The 20,726-nt window shown below is 44.2% G+C and overlaps 1 protein-coding gene across 3 annotated transcripts in view; it reads right to left on the bottom strand.

Moving 5' to 3' along the window:
- PPARA (peroxisome proliferator activated receptor alpha) overlaps positions 1-20,726 on the bottom strand; it is an 89,958-nt gene that overhangs the window by 23,378 nt on the left and 45,854 nt on the right. For 2 of the 3 annotated variants that reach the window (XM_049884664.1, XM_049884665.1), the window contains exons 3-4: positions 11,155-11,401; positions 1,491-1,651 (exon numbers count right to left, since the gene is read on the bottom strand). In XM_049884664.1, coding sequence (XP_049740621.1) covers positions 1,491-1,651; positions 11,155-11,362 — 369 coding nt within the window. In that variant the 5' untranslated portion in view covers positions 11,363-11,401. Of the gene's footprint in view, positions 1-1,490; positions 1,652-11,154; positions 11,402-20,726 lie in introns of those variants that run through there. The other variant, XM_049884666.1, reaches the window with a different exon arrangement.

Genomic DNA, 20,726 nt, shown 5'->3' with positions numbered 1-20,726 from the left:
ACCAATTAGATAAACTATTGTCTGCTTTAAAGAAGACCTCAGGGGATATTTTTGATTTAAGGTTTAAAGATTATCTCAGGGCAATAGTTTCAGGGGTTCAGCCAGCATCAATGGCTCTTGAATGTCTGGATTCCATATGAACTTGAAATTCTGTTCCACATTTCCCCCCTCTTGATCAGAATACTTATATAGAATCTTTGATTAAAATGTTCAGTAGTGGTTTGCTTTGGTATTTTTTCCCCTTTGCTTTTAAACCATTCTTTCATATTCCTGATGTGGTAGGTTTGGCTGACCTGCATAAGAGACAGCAGTTTCTTGGGGAATATAAGAGAAAGGTTGATATCCTCACCTGGCATCCTTGTTTAGGTGAGTTTGTAAGGTAGGATGGCCCAGAACATAAGGGATTAGAAGACGAAGGGTGAGAGGAGAGAATATCAAGCTCGAGGGTACAGAATGCTCTGGCTAACCTGGCCTGTTCTACTTGCTGGCCAGGCCTCAGAGACCAGGCCTCGGGTTGGGACAGAATGTGTAGCATGCCCTTCAAGGCTGTGGCATTTCCCAAAAGTTAGTAAACTCTTTGACACCTAGCACGAGCAATGGAAGGGGATTTCTGATCTCAACCAAACATTCAGCTGACCACATCTCCCGCGTATCACGCACACGAAGCACCTAAGCTATAAAGGAAATGGAATGCTAAAAGTGCGTGACTCAGGAGACATCCTTGATGCAATACTGCATGATTCTTCTCATCGTTGTGCTGGAAGACCACAGAGGGGCCGACGGTCCGGCTGGCAGAAAACCCCGAGGGGCCGACGGTCCGGCTGGCAGAAAACCCCGAGGGGCCGTCAATCTGGCTGGCAGAAAACCCCAGAGGGGCCGACGGTCCGGCTGGCAGAAAACCACAGAGAGGCCGATGGTCCGGCTGGCAGAAAACTGACCCTTGTGTACTCAGGGCCCTGGTCATAGATTTGGAGGTGTGGTATGTGGCCCGGCAGCTCTTCTCATGATCTAGTGGGGGGAGGACATGCACACGTGTCCCCGACTCAGGGGGAGCGGCCCCAGATGTGCAGGAAGGAATAGCTGGAGCGTCAGGAGCAGCATGAGGAATCGGCCACGGGTTCTGTCCTCGCCTGGGCACATACCCTGCGATCCTGAGGAAGACACTCCACCTCTGACTGCCGGTTTTCCTCACCCTTCCCCGCCTGACCCTGGAGGACCCTCAGAGAAAGTGGACGAAGGCTCTCCGACCTTGTATTCAAACGAAGGGTCTCTTCTTCGTGCTTTTACCCTTCCCTAAGCTATTCACAAAGCACAATACAGCCGCCCGTCATAGACTCTAGAGAGAAATGAATCTGTTGAGTCAGGTTAGTTTCCTATCTATGACTTTCTGCAGATGTTTTTAGCAATGAAAGACATTTGCATATAAAATAAAGGCAACCCCCATTAGACACTGCCGCTGCCACCCCCTCCTCCTCTGGGGTGCACTGTACCTTGCAGCCTTCACACGCATGCACCCCGTAGTGGTAGCCGGAGGCCTTGTCCCCGCAGATCCTACACTCAATGTTCAGTGCCCTGCTGGATGTCTCATCAGTGCTGCCGGGAACCACAGGATAGTTAACTGATGAAGGGCTTGAAGCTGGGGAGAGGGTATCTGGGGAAAAGAAGAGAGATTCACGAGTCTTTAAGACATCACCATCCTGTGTCCAAGTCAGGCTTAAGAGAAAAGGATCTCAGGTATGAGGTATCTAGTGATGAGGCATGAGTTAGTCTGCAGAGCTCCCATCCTGGGTCTGCCCCCTTCTGGGATACCCACACCCTCCTGTGCTCCTCTGACTCCAGCTGAGCTGGCAGCCCCAAAGCTTGTGTGCTCTTGCTTCTGCTGAGCTGCCTCGTGGGCTCTGGTTCAGTATATCCAGCTGTCTAACACATACCTCTAGCTGCAGGGCTCCCTCAATCACCCCTTGACATGTCCTACACAGAACCCGCCTTTGCTCCCTTCCTTCCAGCTCTTCTGCAATGGTTAGCTCAGCAAATGACACCAGAATAAAGTCTAACAACCGATGTGGGAAACACCAAAAGCACGTTCCAACAATGAAAAAAATGTTAAGTTGAACTTTATTAAAATTAAAACCTTCTGTAAAATACACTGTGAAGAATGAAAAGTCAAGACACAGACTGGGAAAAAAAGGGTTGCAAAACACCATCTGATAAAGGACTTGTATACAGAATATACAAAGAAGTTGTCAAACTGAACAGTAAATAAACAACCCAATTACAAAATGGGGAAAAGATCAGAACAGGCACCTCACCAAAGATACATAGACGGCAGACCAACACATGAAAAGATGCTCGACGTCACTTGTCATTAGGGAACTGTGACTTTCAATAACAATGAGATACCTCTACACAACTGTTAGAAGAATGGCACAGAGAGAGGCAACCCAGGCAGGGTCCAATGGCCTCCATGAATTGAGGATGTTGCTGGGATTCAGGAGAGACCAAGGCAGCTGGAGTTTTCAGGGCAGAGAGCTGCGCAGAGGGTCTCCCTGGAGTCTTTAGCTGAGTACTGATCGGTGTCTGCCTGTCAGAAACTACCTGGGACTGGGGAAAGAACCGCCAAAAAAGATCAGAGGGAATGATACCCAGGATTCACATGGGGCTGGATGTAGTCTTATTCCCACCACTGACAATGGAAAACCTCATAAGTCGTGGGGCATCAGGTAAAGTATTCAAAGGGTTTCGCTTCAGTAAAAAACCCGTTGCCATCGACTTGATTCTGACTCATAGCAACCCTATAGGACAGAGTAGAACTGCCCCACAGGTTTCCAAGGAGAAGCTGGTGGATTCAAACTGCCAATCTTTTGGTTAGCCGCAGAGCTCTTAAAGCCCCAAACCCAGGGCACTCTTAATGAGGCAAAATTAGCTAGAGAATAAACACTGCTCTGGTCCAATCTAAGAAAGTTTAAAAGCAAGACTTGGAAGGATCAAACATTTTTCAAGTAACATAACTGCTTCCTGAAACAAAGCCTAAGAAGGTTTATAGGAACACAAATATATCCACCACCCAATAAAGTTTACAATGTCTTGCATCTAATAAAAACTTACAAGATACCCCCAAAAGTAGGAAAATGCACCTTTTCCTCACTTATCGACTACCTCATTATCTAACATTGTGCATTTATGACAATAGGAAAAGATCTACTACCTGACTATTTTGACCATTAATGACATATGTCTGGCAGCAACAAATGTTGAGGTGCAAGGCAATAGTAATGCTAGCTGTGATGGTTAAGGTTATGTGTCAACTTGGCTGGGCCATGAATCTCAGTGGTTTGAAGTTATGTAATGATGTAATTTGGCAGTTATATAATGATGTAGTCATCCTCCATTTTGTGATCTGATGTGGTCATCCTCCATTTTTTTGCATAACATTGATTTCACATAATGACCTGGTCTTTGGAACCTAACCATGTTGATAAGTGAGGGCGGGGTGTATGAACCTTGATAAGGAACAAAAGCAATGAACTGAAACTGACCCAGAAATGACACAGATGACAGAATTGTAGACAAGAGCATTAAAAAAAAGTTATCATGACCATACTCCAATGTTCAAGACACTTGAAGAAAGACTGAATGTGTTAAGGTAGAGATGGGTGCCAGAGGGAGGGAGGGACTGAATCATGCTTCCAAAGATGAAATGAAAACTACAACATCTGATATGAAAAATACACTGGATGAGATTAGGAGCAGATTAGACAATACAGAAGAAAAGATTAGTAAACTTGAAGTCAGCAATAGAAACTATACAAAATGAAACACAGAGAGAAAAAACACTGAGAGAAAAAAACAAACATAGCTTTAGGGATCTATAGGACAAATTCAGTGGCCTAATGCACATATAATTGGAGTTCCCCAAGGAGTGGCAGAAGGGGGAAGAGAAAAATCATTTGAGGAAATAATGGCCTAACATTTTCCAAATTTGATGAAAACAACAAACTGACTGATCCCAGAAACTCAATGAACATTCAAGCACAAGAAACATGAAGGAAACAACATAAAGGCCCATTAAAATTGCTTAAAACCAGTGATAAAGAAAAATTTTAACAGCAGCCAAATAAAAAGGACACATAACATGCAGAGGAACAAAAATAAGAATGGCAGCAAATTTCCTGTTGGAAACAATGCAAACCAGAAGACAGTGGGCTGATTTTTTAAAGCATTGACAGAAAAAAAAAAAAAAAATCTGTCAACCTATAATTATATACCCCTCAAAACTATCTTTCAAAAGTGAGGACTTTTTCAGACATAGAAGTGCTGAAAGAATTAGTAACCAGCAGACCCATGTATGGGAAATGTCACAGGGAATCTTTTAGGCATAAGGAAAGTGACAACAGATGGAAATCTGGATTTGCATAAAGGAATAACAAGTACATGTAAAGGTAATTATGTGGGTAAGTATAAAAATTATTTTATTATTTAAATCTATGAAAGATAAATGCTTAAAGCAAAAACAAAAGCAATATATGGTGAGGTTTATAATATACTGTAGAAATAAAATCATATGACAACAATACCACAAAAGCCAAGAGGGGAAAAACGGAAGTTTACTGTCGTACACTAGACATGAAATAGTATCACTTCAATATCACTTGAAGTAGTGATGTGAGTTAAAGATGTATGCTAGAAACCCTAAAACAACACAAGGTGTAGGTAAAGCAAACAAAGAAGATAAAACTGAATTTGAAAAATTCAATTAATCCAAAAGAAGACACAAAAATAGGAAACAAGGAACAACATCCAGATCTGTCAGTCTGTCCTATTGTGGGGGCTTGTGTGTTGCTGTGATGCCGGAAGCTACGCCACTGGTATTCAAATACCAGCAGAGTCACCCGTGGCAGACAGGTTTCAGCTGAGCTTCCAGACTAAGACAGACTAGGAAGAAGGACCCAGCAGTCTACTTCCGAAAAGCATTAGCCAGTGAAACCCTATGAATAGCAGCGGAACATTGTCTGATATAGTACTGGAAGATGAGCCCCTCAGGTTGGAAGGCACTCAAAAGATGACTGGGGAAGAGCTGTCTCCTCGAAGGAGAGTTGATCTTAATGATGTGGATGAAGTCACGAAGCTTTTGGGACCTTCATTTGCTGATGTGGCATGACTCAAAATGAGAAGAAACAGCTGCAGACATTCATTAATAATCAAAACATGGAATGTACCAATCGTGAATCTAGGAAAATTGAAACTGCCAAAAATGAAATGGAATGCATAAACATCGATATCCTAGGCATTAGGGAGTTGAAATGCCCTGGTACTGGCCATTTTGAATTAGACAATCATATGGTCTATTATGCCAGGAATGACAACTTGAAGAGGAGCGGCATTGCATTCATTGTCAAAAAGAACATTTCAAGATCAATCCCGAAGTACAACACTATCAGTGATAGGATAATACTGATATGCCTACAAGGAAGACCAGTTAATACGACTATTATTCAAATTTACATACCAACCACTAAGGCCAAAGATGAAGAAATCGAAGATTTTTACCAACTTCTGCAGTCTGAAATTGATCAGACATGCAATCAGGATGCACTGATAATTACTGGTGATTGGAATGTGAAAGTTAGAAATAAAGAAGGATTGACAGTTGGAAAATACAGCCTTGGTGATAGAAATGATGCTGGAGATCACATGTTAGAATTGTGCAAGACCAATGACTTCATTGTAAATATCTTTTTTCAACAACATAAAAGGCGACTATACATGTGGACCTTGCCAGATGGAATACACAGGAATCAAATAACTATGTGGAAAGGGATGATGGAAAAGCTCAATATCATTATTCAGAACAAGGCTAGTGGACGATTGTGGAACAGACTATCCATTGCTCATATGGAAGTTCAAGATGAAACTGAAGAAAATTAGAATAAGTCCGTGAAAGCCTAAGTACACAACCTTGAGTATATCCCACCTGAATTTAAAGACCATCTCAAGAACAGATTTGACATGTTGAACACTAATGACTGAAGACCAGACGAGTTGTGGAGTGACATGAAGGATACTATCCATGAAGAAAGCACGAGGTCATTAAAAAGACAGGAAAGAAAGAAAAGGCCAAAATGGATGTCAGAAGAGACTCTGAAACTTGCTCTTGAATGTCGAATACCTAAAGCAAAAGGAAGAAATGAAGTAAAAAAACTGAACAGAAGATTTCAAAGGGCGGCTCGAGAAGACAAGGTAAAGTATTATAATGACATGTGCAAAGACCTGGAGATAGAAAACCAAAAGGGAAGAACGCACTTGGCATTTCTCAAGCTGAAAGAACTGAAGAAAAAATTCAAGCCTCGAGTTCCAATATTGAAGGATTCTATGCGGAAAATATTAAATGAGGCAGGAAGCATCAAAAGAAGATGGAAGGAATACACAGAGTCGGTATACCAAAAAGAATTGTATAACCATTTCAGGAAGTAGCACATGGTCAGGAACCGATGGTACTGAAGGAAGAAGCTGCACTGAAGGCATTGGCAAAAAAACAAGGCTCCAGGAATTGAAAAAATACCAACTGAGATGTTTCAACAAATAGATGCAGCACTGGAAGTGTTCACTCATCTATGCCAAGAAATTTGGAAGACAGCTAGCTGGCCAATAGACTGGAAGAGATCCATATTTATGCCTATTCCCAAGCAAGGTGATCCAACCAAATGTGGAAATTATCGAACAATATCATTAATATCACACTCAAGTAAAATTCTGCAGAAGATCATTCAAAAGCAGCTGCAGCAGTACATAGACAGGGACCTGCCAGAAATTCAGGGTGGATTCAGAAGACGACATGGAATGAGGGATATCACTGCTGATGTCAGATGGATCCTGGTTGAAAGCAGAGAATGCCAGAAAGATGTTTACTTGTGTTTTATTGACTATGGAAAGGCATTCGACTGTGTGGATCATAACAAATCATGGATAACATTGCAAAGAATAGGAATTCCAGAACACTTAATTGTGCTCATGAGGAACGGGTACATAGATGAGGAGGCAATCGTTTGAACAGAAGAAGGGGATATTGTGTTGTTTAAAGTCAGGCAAGATGTGTCTTGCGGTTGTATCCTTTCACCATGTTTACTCAATCTATATGCTGAACAAATAATCTAAGAAGCTGGAATATATGAAGAAGAACACAGCATCAGGATTGGAGGAAGACTCATTAACAACCTGCGTTCATTATGCAGATGACACCACCTTGCTTGCTGAAAGTGAAGAGGACTTGAAGCACTTACTAATGAAGATCAAAGACCTCAGCCTTAAGTATGGATTATACCTCAACATAAAGAAAACAAAAATCCTCACAACTGGACCAATAAGCAACATCATGATAAACGGAGAACAGATTGAAGTTGTCAAGGATTTCGTTTTACTTGGATCCATAATCGACACCCATGGAAGCAGCAGTTAAGAAATCAAAGGATGCATTGCATTGGGTAAATCTGCTACAAAAGACCTCTTGATAAGCTTTGAAAAGCAAAGATGTCACCTTGAAGACTAAGGTGCACCTGACCCAAGCCATGGTGTTTCCAATTGCCTCATATACATGGGAAAGCTGGACAACGAATAAGAAGACCAAAGAAAAACTGATGCCTTCGAATTTTGGTGTTGGCGAAGAATACTGAATATACCATGGACTGCCAAAAAAAATGCACAATCTGTCTTGGAAGAAGTACAGTCAGAATGTTCCTTATAAGCAAGGATTTCGAGGCTACGTCTCAAGTACTTTGGACCTGTTATCAGGAAGGATCAGTCCCTGGAGAAGGACATCATGCTTGACAGAAGGTCATCAAAAAAGAGGAAGATCCTTGAAAAGATGGATTAATACAGTGGCTGCAATAATTGGCTCAAGCGTAACGACGACTGTGAGGATAGTGCAGGACTGAGCAGCTTTTTGTTCTGTTGTATGCAGGGTCGCTCTGAGTCGAAGCTGACTCGACGGCACCTAACAACAACAACAAATAACCCGTGGGTTCAAGAAGAAATCAAAAGGGAAATTAGAAAGTATTTTGAACTGAATGAAAACAAATTAAAAATTTGTGGCATATGCTCTAAGCGTATACAGTGGAAATTTACAAGGCTAAATGCCCAGATTAAAAAAAACAGTTTTCAAATAAATGACCTCTAAAATCCTTAATTTCTCTCACCAATGTTTGATAGTTTTTAATATACAGGTCTTTCATATTTTTGTCATATTTATCATTAAATATTTCATAGTTTTGATGTTACTGTAAATAGTATTTTTATTTCAATATCTGTTCACTGGTCTATAGAGAAATAAAATTGATTTCGGTATACTGATCTGGCATCCTGCACCTTCCCAGGAGATAACTGGAATCTTAAGTCTGGCAGACACTTGTATAATGTATGTGTGTCCATCCTTAATAACCACACACCACACTGGTGTTTATGATTTTACATAAACTGAATCCTACTGAATCTACCCTTCTTAAGCTTATTTATTTTCATTCAACATTGCTTTTCAGATAGACTCATGTAAACACATGAAGAGCTAATTCATGGGGGCAGTGGTGGGTCCACGGTAGAACTGTTGCCTTCCACGTGGGAGACAGTGGTTTGATTCCTGGCCACCTCATGTGTGGCCACCACCATTTATCAGTGCAGGCTTGTGTGTTGCTATGATGCTGACCAGGTTTCAGTGGAGCCTCCAGACTAAGGTGGATGAGCAAGAAAGTTCTGATGATCTACTTCTGAAAATCAGCTCATGAAAACCCTATATGGATGACAATGGTCTGATAGGCAACCCATCGAGTGGATGGTTTGGGAGTGGGCACCGTTTTGTTGCATTGTGCATGGGGTCACTACGAATTGGGGCCAAACTGATGGCAGCTAACAACAACAATTCCACTGTACGAATGTCACAATTTGTCCGTTTCCCTCTGATGAACACTTAGCTTGCTTTCTGCTCCTCACTACCACCAACGCTGCAATGCACATCCTTGTACACGTGTCCGCTTGCATGGCTGGAGCTCTCTGGGAGTGGTTCCCACGGGCTGGCAGGGTTTTAGAGCAGGTACACTTTCCACGCTCTCTCCATAAAGCGTTCATCAGTAAGCATGCCCTAAGCCAAGTCTAAGGGCTCCCTCTCCCCATCTTTACTGAAGTCGTCGCACAATCATGAAAATGATCTTCCTGGAGGAGGAATGAGCAAGAGAAGAGAGCTGGGGAGAAACGTGCTCCCGGCCAAGAACCCAGCACAAGGGAGGCCTAGAGGTGAAAGATCAGGAACCCTTCCAGCAGATGGTACAGGGAGAACCTTCTCTCTCAATTCCGCAACAGTCCCCTATATTCCATCCTCAGAGTCGAAAACCATACACACACCTTGTTCACCACCCACCAACTACTCCTCCTGGCTCACCCAAGCCCAAGTCCTTCACTCCTAACCCAAGACCCACTGCTACCAAGAAGCCTTGTGTACTTAGGTCTACTCCAGATGGAACTTTCTTCGGATGAAGCTGTAGATCCTACCACACTCTCCTGGGTTGGCTTACACACTGCCCAGGGTTTCTGTTCCACAACTTCTTCATTCCCGACGACACCACAGGTTGCCTGAGTAGACCTCACGGTTTATTTCTTTGTATCTGCTTTGCCCGATGGAGTCCTCGGGTGGTGCAAACAGTGAACACACTTGGCTGCTAACTGAAGGTTAGAGGTTTGAGTCCATCCCGAGGCGTCTCAGACGAAAGGCCTGGTTGAAGATCTACTTCCGAAAAACCAGTCACTGAAAACTCTACGCTCACAGTTCTACTCTGACACACGCGGGGTCGCCATGAGTTGGAGTCAGCTTGATAGTAACCGGGTTTTTGCCTGCCTGGTTTACCTGATGTAGTTCTTACCGCAAAATAGGAAGTAGGTAGATGGTTAATACAAACTTCCGAATTAAAAAGAAGAGTAATCTCTATTATACCAGGAGTCTCTGAAGAACTACATACATTTTTTTTTTTAGGTTGATTCCTTGAAATTTATTGAGATTTCCATTGTGGGCTAATACATAAAACATTTATGTATTCTTGAAAAGGATGCATATTTAGTATTTGTTGAGTGTATATATATATATACACACACACACTATTGTTATACCATCAACAGTCTCAATTTAATATATTTTAATTATCTTTTTTAATTTTCTATTGTGCTTTACGGGGCAGCTCTACTCTGTCCTATAGGGTCGCTATGAGTCGGGATTGACTCGACGGTACTGGGTTTATTGTGCTTCAGGTGAAAGTTTACAACTCAAGTTAGTTTCTCATACAAAAATTTGTACACATATGTGACCCTGGTTGCTATCCCTATAATGTGACATCACACTCCCCCTTTCCACCCTGGGTTTCCTGTGTCTATCCAACCAGCTCCCATCCCTTTCTGGCTTCTCATCTCGCCTCTGGACGGGAGCTGAGCATTTAGTCTTGTGTATCTACTTGAACTAAGAAGCATTCTCTTCACGAGTATTACTTTACATTTTATAGTCCAGTCTTATCTTTTTCTAAAGAGCTGGCTTTGGGAATGGTTTTAGTTCTGGGTTAACAGAGAGTCCGGGGCCATGTCTTCTGGGGTTCCTCTAGTCTCAGTCAGACCATTAAGTCTGGTCTTTTTACTAGAATTTGAGTTCTGCACCCCACTTTTCTCCGGCTCCATCAGGGACTCTTTGCTGTGTTCCCTGTCAGGGTGATCATTGGTGGTAACTGTGCACGATCTAGTTCTTCTGGTCTCAGGCTGATGGAGTCTCTGGTTTATGTGGCCCTTTTTGTCTCTTGGGTCAATGTTTTCCTTGTGTCTTTGGTGTTCTTTAGTCTCCTTTGCTCCAGGTGGGTTGGGACCAATTGATGCATACAACAATTTTTAAACGCAGCTGACTGCCTTAATTGACGTTCAAGCATTATTTAATTTGTGTACAGCTTTTGAAAGAAGGCATACTATGCAAAGTGAGATGCGCCTTAAATGTTTCCAAGTCCCATCGGTATGTGATACAGTGCTTGATGGTGCGTGAAGATTTCCTTGCGAAAGATGTGATTTATTTCCTGCTGAAAGGAACAATTTTCTCTAAAGGAAAAACATTTCTGAACAAGACTTTCTAGGAAGCATCTCACTCACCTGTGATAACAGATCCATCTGACCCTGGACCGCTTCCTACATACTGATAATCTGTGAAACTGAAGCTTCCGGAGCTGTCCTCCCCGATGGACTGGGAAATCTCTTGAATATTTCCCATTTCCTGTAGGAATTCTTCAGACAGTGGGCTTTCCAGGTCGTCAGCCTCGAGCGGGGACAAGGGACAAATAGGGCTTTCCATGTCCATCATCTTGATTAGACAGCGCTGGTCATGCCACTGGACGCCAACCTGTGGGGGAAAGAGAAGAAATTGGTCAAGCTGATAAATGAAAACATGACTTTCTTTCAAGGGAAACATCATTTACTACCGCAGACACACCTGAATTCATGATCTAACGAGTAACGCCTTTGACCATCTTTTCTCTGCCTGACTCTTGGCAAACACACTAAGAAAATAAAAATCTCAAAACCACCCAACGTTTAAGGAGCCAAAGCTGATGGAGCTAGGAACCATCATCGTTGTCCACTGGTGTTTGAGCACAAGCTATGTGCTAAGCACTATTCCAGAGGTGGTGGGGTACAGCAGGGGACAAGAGAAAGCCTTGTTCTCCTGGGTGCCCTTTCCAGTGGGGACAGACCATGCTCAGATACACAGGACTTGTGTGGCATCTGTAGTAATGATAGAATGCAGGTGAGGGCGGCTGGGGCTCGGAGTGTGGGAGGGAGCTGGGCAGGTGTCCCAGTGGGAGAATGTGCAGGCAACAAGAGCAGCAGCACAAAGGGCCTGGGAGGGAAGCACACCAGCACATTCCAGAACAACCAGGAGGCCACTGGGGCTCAGGCTGAGGGGTGCAGGGAGGGTGGAAGGGTAAGAAGTCAGCATGTACACTGGAGGTGATATCCACGTCTATATGATCTCCTTGTACCCGTGCGGGTCACACCACGTAGTTATTCCTGAAAAACTATTGTATGGTAACAAATACTTTAGGTGCCTTGGGCACAGTGGTTAAAGCACTCTGCTGCTAACAGAAAGGTCAGTGGTTGGAACCCACCAGCCGCTCCGAGGGAGAAAGATGTGGCAGTCTGCCTCTGTAAAGATTGCAGCCTTGGAAACCCTGTGGGGCAGCAGTTCTACTCTGTCCTAGAGGGTCACTATGAGTCAGAACCAACTTGACGGCAATGGGTTTGGCAATGGATTAACAGATATTTTGCTGAGTTTTTAAAAATCTACGTAGGCGAGTCCCAGAAAATGCTGGATGGTTTCCACCAGCAAGTGAAAGCACACACTCCACAGGGTACGATGACAAAATGGAAGTTCTTCCGTGTTGAGACATGACACACTCTCGCTCAAACACTTCACACAACTTCCTGTGATGTCCCAGCTAAACCCAGTGTCCTCAGCACAGCACTCATGGTGGCCCTCCATATCATGTCCCCGACCTGATCCCTCTGTCCCCGTGGGGGTCCAGCGGCCTGGGCCGTCCCTCTTCCTCACATTCCACACTGTTTCATTTCTAGGCTTGTGCCCAGGCTCATCTGCCTCGACAGCCCTTGCCCACCTCTGCCTTCTCGGAGTGCCTCGCTTCTTCTCCCTCAGCCCAGCGAAGCCATCAACTGCCCGTCAAGGCCAACTAGGTGCCATTTAACTTCCAGAATTCTTTTCCCATCTGAAAAGTGGTCATGGCAATGCCCACAGCTCACATCACGGAGGAAGCCAAAGGAGGTGCGTGCCCACCACCAGACAACACGGGGCAGCTTTCACCACAGAGGGCGCTCTGCCGAGAAGACAGAACACCTTCCGAACAAATCCTCCATCACCCGTGTTTGAGGAAAGCCATTTCTGAATTCAGGCTTGCTTGAAGCTGACAGCAGCTATGAGCGCAGAGACAGGGGATGTTCTAGAGTTGCCGGGTGTCACAAGCAGGTAAGCACGCAACAACCAGGCTGAAGGTTGGTGGTATGAACCCACCCAGAGGCACCTCTGAAGACGGGCCTGGGGATCTGCTTCCAGGAGGTCACAGCCTTGAAAGCTCTACGGAGCAGTTTCAGTCTGCCCACGTGGGATCACCACGAGTCAGAATCGACTCTGCTGCAATGAGTTTGGTTTTGGAACCTTTTATCAGGACTTAGAATGTTCTCTGTAACCTGTTCGCACAGATCAAGCTGTGAACCTGTGACTTTTTTCTATCTTATTTTATTCTGCGTTGTATCAGAAGGAAGGTTTTGTTGAACTGTAAGGGGTGCAATCTGGGGTGAGCATTACTTAAAATATTTCTTAACCATGAACACGAGGGTCAAACACTGCCACGCTAACTCACTGCACCAACCATCGAGTCCAGCCTAATAAGAAACCAACATCTGGGCAGAGGCTGTGTTATCCGTGGGGCTGTGTCATCTCCTCCTTGACCCCGTCACAGACTCAGCAGTGCTATGGAAAACATGCCTTCTACTCCTGCAAATATTCTTTTTCCCACCTGGAGCATCAGAACAGGAGGACCTGGTCTTTGACTAATGGGACAATGTGAGTTTCTTTCTCATGACATGCAGGGAGTCAGGACACTTTTCAGTCCTACTGAGAAGCTGGACTATATGAAGGAGAACGCGGGATCAGAACTGGAGGAAGACTCACTAACAACCTGCTGCTCTGAAGGAATAACAATAATAAAAAAGAATAGCTGAGATTTATTTGAAGAAACGTCAGTCTTAGTGTCGGCGATGAGCAAACAAAATGAAATCCCTCGTAAAGTGAGGCAATCCCAGCCTTTTCTGGCCAGACAGACTGGCTTTCACATAGATCAGTGAACGTGCTGGCCTTCTGTTGTTTGAAGTGAGAGCAGATAATAAGCGGTTCGCTTTGAACACGTCCCCCAGCGACAGATAACCGAGGCCACATGGGCACCTGCTGTGGCAGCACATTCTGGCCTCCGGGCAAGTGCCCTGTCGCTCAGAGAGCAAACATATCAGGGGAAACTCCCATCACTTTGTCCCATTCCCACATCAGACTGCCATTGCCCCACTCTCTGTGAAAAACAAACAAGGGCAGCTCGTTCTTTGCTGAGTGCTAAGCTCCAAATATGAGGCAGCAGTGGTTCGGTGGTAGAATTCTCCCCTTCCACGCAGAAGACCCAGGTTTGAGTCCCGTCTGCTACATCTCATGCACAGCCATTACCCATCTGTCAGTGGAAGCTTGCGTGTTGCTATGACGCTGCACAGGTTTCAGCAGAGCTTCACGACTAAGATAGACTAGGAAGAAAGACTTGCTGATCTACTTCAGAAAAATCAGCCAGTAAAAACCCTACGGATCACAACAGTCTGATCCGCAAACGATCACAGGAGTGGCCCAGGACCAGGCAGTGTTTCATTCCATTGTGCATGGTGTCACCAGGAGTTGAGGACCAGCTTGATGGCGGCTAACAACAACAACAGCCAAAAACCAAACCAAATCCATTGCCATCAAGTTGATCTTAACTCATAGTGACCCTATAGGATAGAGCAGAAAGGTCCCATTCTTGAGGGTGGGGAACGCATCTTGCTAGTCTTTGTAGCCACACTTCTAACACAATTCCTACTACGTAGCAGGTGTTCAATCCCTATTTCTCACGCTGAGCCCAATGACTGGAACATAAGGAGCACTTGTTGTTGTTGTTAGGTGCTGTCGAGTCTGTTCCAACTCATAGTGACCCCATGTGCCACAGAACAAAACACTGTCCAGTCCTGTGCCATCTTTAGTCCTTGTTATGCTTCAGCCCATTGTTGCAGCCACTGTGTCAATCCATCTTGTTGAGGGTCTTCCTCTTTTCCACCGACCCTGTACTTTACCAAGCATGGTGTCCTTCTCCAGGGACTGATCCCTCCTGATAACATGTCCAAAGTATGTAAGATGCAGTCTCGCCATCCTTGCTTCTAAGGAGCATGCTGGTTGTACTTCTGAGATAGAGAAGGGAAAAAGGGACTGAGCCCCTAGGCAAAGGACCCTGAACTAAAACCACGTACTTAACTGATGATGCAGAACCCACATCCTGGAACATTCGATAAAGAAAGAATAATCCACCCAGCTCACGATGTACTTCCTTGTAAGGCTTTATTTTTCCAGAAGGACTTGTCCAATCTGGTCCCCGGGGCATCTGCAGACATCCACAAGGTGACCGGCAGTTCCTCCCAATGCAACTACTGGCAACAGGAATCGAATCGGCACCACTGGAGGGACTGCACAGGTGCCACACCCCATAATAAGTCCTGCCACCCAGTCCCAGGAGCCTTTGCTATGGGTTCCGTCTTACAGCCAACCTGCACGTGGACCTAATTTTCCTAACCTGGCCATCTCCCAGAAAGCCCTACCTTTCCCCCCCAAAAGTAATGAACAAAACATGAGATCCTTCCCACCTAAAAACCTTTCTAAGCCCCAGCAAAACCTCTGCCTGGTCCCTCTCTGTCCCTGCTAGTGAGCCTTCACTTTCTGCTGCTAATAAACCTTTGTTTGTGTGGAACATCTGAGCCTCTCCTGGTCATTCTTGGTCAGTAAAAGGCAAGAACCTATGCAGGGCTTAGTCCCAAGTTGGGAAGCTGTGGCCTGCAACACTTCCTCCAAGACAGATTTGTTTATTCTTTTGGTGGTCTATGGTATATTCAACATTCTTCACTAAAACCACAATTCAAAGGTGTCAATTCTTCTTTGGTCTTCCTTATTCATTGTCCAGCTTTCACATGCATATAATGTGATTGAAAATACCATGGCTTGGGTCAGGCGCACCTTAGTCTTCAAGGTGACATCTTTGCTCTTCGACACTTTAAAGAGGTCCTTTGCACCAGATTTACCCAATGCAATGCGTCTTTTGATTTCTTGACTGCTGCTTCCATGGCTGTTGATTGTGGATCCAAGTAAAACGAAATCCTTGACAACTTCAATCTGTTCTCCATTTATCATGATGTTGCTTATTGGTCCAGTTGTGAGGACTTTTGTTTTCTTTATGTTGAGGTATAATCCATAGTGAAGGCTGTGGTCTTTGATCTTCATCAGTAAGTGCTTCAAGTCCTCCTCACTTTCAGCAAGCAAGGTTGTGTCATCCGCATAACACAGGTTGTTAATGAGTCTTCCTCCAATCCTGATGCCCAGTTCTTCTTCATATAGTCCAGCTTCTTGGATTATTTGCTCAGCATACAGATTGAATACGTATGGTGAAAGAATACAACCCTGACGCACGCCTTTCCCGACTTTAAACCATGCAGTATCCCCTTGTTCTGTCTGAACAACTGCCTCTTGATCTATGTACAGATTCCTCATGAGTACAATTTAGTGCTCTGGAATTCCCATCCTTCGCAGTGTTATCCATAGTTTGTTATGATCCACACAGTCGAATGCCTTTGCATAGTCAATAAAACACAGGTAAACAGCCTTCTGGTATTCTCTGCTTTCAGCCAGGATCCATCCGACATCAGCAATGATATCCCTGGTTCCACGTCCTCTTCTGAATCCGGCCTGAATTTCTGGCAGTTCCCTGTCGATATACTGCTGCAGCTGTTTTTGAACGATCATCAGCAAAATTTTGCTTGCGTGATATTAATCATATTGTCCGATAATTTCCCCGTTCAGTTGGATCACCTTTCTTGGTAAATATGGATCTCATCCAGTCAGTTGGTCAGGAAGCTGTCTTCCATATTTCTTGGCACAGACGAGTAAGCACTTCTAGCGCTGCATCCGTTTGTTGAAACATCTCAGTTGGTATTTTGTCAATTCCTGGAGCCTTGTTTTTTGCCAATGCCTTCAGTGTAGCTTGGACTTCTTCCTTCAGTACCATCGGTTCCTGATCATATGTTACCTCTTGAAATGGTTGAATGTTGACTAATTCTTTTTGGTATAGAGACTCTGTGTGTTCCTTCCATCTTCTTTTGATGCTTCCTGCATCATTTATATTTTCCCCATAGAATCCTTCACTGTTGCAACTCGAGGCTTGAATTTTTTCTTCAGCTCTTTCAGCTTGAGAAATGCTGAGCATGTTCTTCCCTTTTGGCTTTCTATCTCCAGGTCTTTCCAGTGTCATTATGATACTTTGCCTTCTCCAGCCGCCCTTTGAAATCTTCTGTTCAGTTTTTTTACTTCACCATTTCTTCCTTTTGCTTTAGCTGCTTGATGTTCGAGAGCAAGTTTCAGAGTCTCTTCTGACATCCACCTTGGTCTTTTCTTTCTTTCCTGTCGTTTCAGTGACCTCTTGCTTTCTTCATGTATGATGTCCTTGCACAACTTGTCTGGGCTTCGGTCATTAGTGTTCAATATGTCAAATCTATTCTTGACGTGGTCTCTAAATTCAGGTGGGATATACTCAAGGTTGTACTTTGGCTCTCGTGGACTTGCTCTGATTTTCTTCAGTTTCAACTTGAACTTGCATATGAGCAATTGATGGTCTGTTCCACAGTCAGCCCCTGGCTTTGTTCTGACTGATGATAGTGAGCTTTTCCATCGTCTGTTTCCACAGATGTAGTTGATTTGATTCCTGTGTATTCCATCTGGCGAGGTCCATGTGTATAGATGCCATTTATGATGGTAAATAAAAGGTATTTGCAATGAGGAAATCGTTGGTCTTGCAAAATTCTATCATTCAATCTCCAGCATTGTTTCTATTACCAAGGCCATATCTTCCAACTGAGTTTAAGGTGCACTTGCTGATGACTCATTCCACACATAATGAGGTGACAATCTGTGAGACCTCACGTGGGCTCTGCCTCGGCATCTACAACGAGACCCCAGGTCAGAAATGGTGCATGTGGTGCCCGTGTCCACTGACAATACAAACGTGGTGACTGTCTAGAACACGAGTCCTAATGACTCTACAGCAGGAAGGTGGCAGGAAACTTGCAGGGTGAATTAACAATCATCTTAGACTTCAGAACAAACCTGCCAGAGGAAAAAATTGTTGTTGTTATTGCTAGTTACCATTGAGTTGATTCCGACTCATGGCGATCCCACGTGTGTCGGAGCAGAACTGTGCTCCATAGGGTTTTCAGGGCCGTGACCTTTTGGATGCAGGTTGCCAGGCCTGTCTTCTGAGGCACCTCTGGGTGGGTCTGAACCACCAACCTTTCAGTTAGTAGTTGAGCGTTTAACCAGGTGCACCACTCAGGTATGATAGTGAACACCAAAGTCCCACGTCAGCAGGAGAGACCATGCCTGAAAGGGTGATTGGAGGATGGGAAGAACTACGTACCAGCACGTGTCTCTGGGGGAACACCCCTGATGCTCTTCACCTGTGCATGTGGCCTCAGCACTCGACCTGGCACAGAGCGGGCACGCAAAGGAGGAAAGCAGTGAATGTACTTTAATGAAGTTGGTAAAGGAATGAATGGCGTATCAGCTGACTCTGTACCCCAGAAGCAGCAAGTAGGGAATCTGGGAAGTGTAACACGGTAAAACGAACGAGGTGCTCTGAAGAAAGAGTGAAGACGCTCAGTCATCTGACCAGACAGAGGAGGACGAAGCGCATCACTTCATCCTAATCTCCCCCAGAGCAGTTACTGAGTCTTACCGTCTTGGCACCCCTAGCTTAGTAGCAGAGTTTCTTAGACCGCAAAGCCCTTTGTAATTTTATGAAATTCAAAATGAAATAAGGGCAGCTTGGTAATTGCCCCAACTATCAAGAGATTTTTATAAACTATGTGATCAGATACTCGAGAAAAAGAACTAATGGAACTGTGTCAATTTTCACACCCACAATGTATATTTGATATAAAAGCTTCCCAATATTTATAAACATATCTACTTATTTTTTACTCGTTATACACCCTAATTTATTGTGTTACAAAAATTCTCTCAGATTATCACTTAATACGCTTACCAATGCCACCCTAAAGAAAAGTATAATTTGCTAAATTAAGTCTGCTAAAACTTCATTCGGTGACTTAAAGGCGAAAGATGGAATTTTTGTCTGATGAGTAACATTTATGCAGCAGGCAGACAGCTACTGCTCGATGAGTTTTTCTCTTTTCCTCCGAGTGTGATTCACTACCTTGTCCGATTCTTTCTACTTTTCCGTGTGCTTTCTATACAGGTACAGATCAAGGTACCCTCACCTTGCACCACAGCAGATGAATGAGGACCGCCTGCAAATGATTAACATGCTAAGGAAGTAAGTACAGAAAATGCCCACAGAAACCCTTAACCTAAAACAGAATGACAAAGTATCAGAGTATAAACACAGTAAAAAGCCAGTGACTCTGCACTTCAATGAATTAAAGCCAAAACATTTTAAACAGTTTGTGAGGCATCTAGGTCTTTCCCAACAATGCCTAAGGCAACTGCACTTGAAGTTTCTTCATTAAAAGAATTTGGCACAACGAAAATGAGTTAAAAGGCCAAAGTACCGCAAAAGAGTATCATTGAGCCTCTATACCTTTATCTTAAAAGACTGTTCCCAACGACATCCAAGGCAAATGCCCTCCAGGTCTTACACAAAGTTCACATCTCTTGTAAGATAAAAGGTGGTGCAAGCCACACCCCAGGGACACTCCCTTTACCTTGGATCAGGGAGGTGACCTGAGTAAGAGTGTTACATCCCCCCAATCCTCTTTAATATAATCTAATCTTGCCTCATCAACCACAGGCAGAGATTAGGATTTACAACACATAGAAAATTACATCAATCACAAAATGGAGGACAACCACACAATACTGGAAATCATGGCCTAACCAAGTTGACACATATTTTTGGGGGACACAATTCAATCCATGACAGCAATTAACAACAGCACATTGGTACAGAGGCCCCTGGGTGGTGCAAACAGTTAACGCTTGGCTGCTAACCGAGAGGCTAGAGGTCCAAGTCCACCCAGAGGTACCTTAGAAGAAAGACCTGGGAATCTACTTCCGAAAAAAACACCCACTGAAAACCCAATGGAGCAGCTCTACTCTGACACACATGGGGTTGCCATGAGTTGGAAAGACTCAACAATAACTGGTTATATCAGACACATGACCATGACTGGCAAACCTTAGAAGGCTGATTATTTTCAGAGTGAAACTGATGGTCACTTTTGGGGTGGGAGTCCATGTTTTACGAACATTCCTGACACACACATTGGGAAATGGCCTGAGCTAATGACTGTGCCTCTCAGTGGAGAACCCAGAAGAAAGCCCAGACCAAGGGCAGTGTGTATGTGAGTGTGCGGAAGAGAAGGAGGCGGGTGGGAACAAGGCGAGGAAGGAGGGCAAAGGCGAAAGCCATATGCGTGAGCACTCCGAGGGCCAGGCCCCCAGTGAAGTCACAGGTATTACCTCCTTTCGTCTTCCCAACACCAGGTCAGGGTAGGCATTATCGTTCCACTGACAGATTAGGAAACCCAGAGGCTCAGAGAGGCAAAGAATTTCCCCAACTCATAGGGGAAGAGACAACCAAAAACAAATACTGCAAACGCAGCGTGATGAGTCCTGAGATAACAGGGAATCCTGGAGAGGCAGGGAAGGCTTCATAAAGGAACGGTACGCTCAAGTTGAATCCCGAAAGGCAACTAGAAATTCAACAGGGGGAAAAAAAAAAGATAGAGAAAAGGGTAAGGGCATTTCAAGGAAAAGGGAAGAGCATATTATATGCACAGATGGCCTAAATCATTGGTGAGAACGTAGCTGG

Source organism: Elephas maximus, chromosome 4, assembly GCF_024166365.1.
Source record: "Elephas maximus indicus isolate mEleMax1 chromosome 4, mEleMax1 primary haplotype, whole genome shotgun sequence".
Classification (NCBI taxonomy): domain Eukaryota; kingdom Metazoa; phylum Chordata; class Mammalia; order Proboscidea; family Elephantidae; genus Elephas; species Elephas maximus.
The sequence above is the reverse complement of the archived record's forward strand: the minus strand, read 5'-3'. Positions and strand labels throughout refer to the sequence as shown.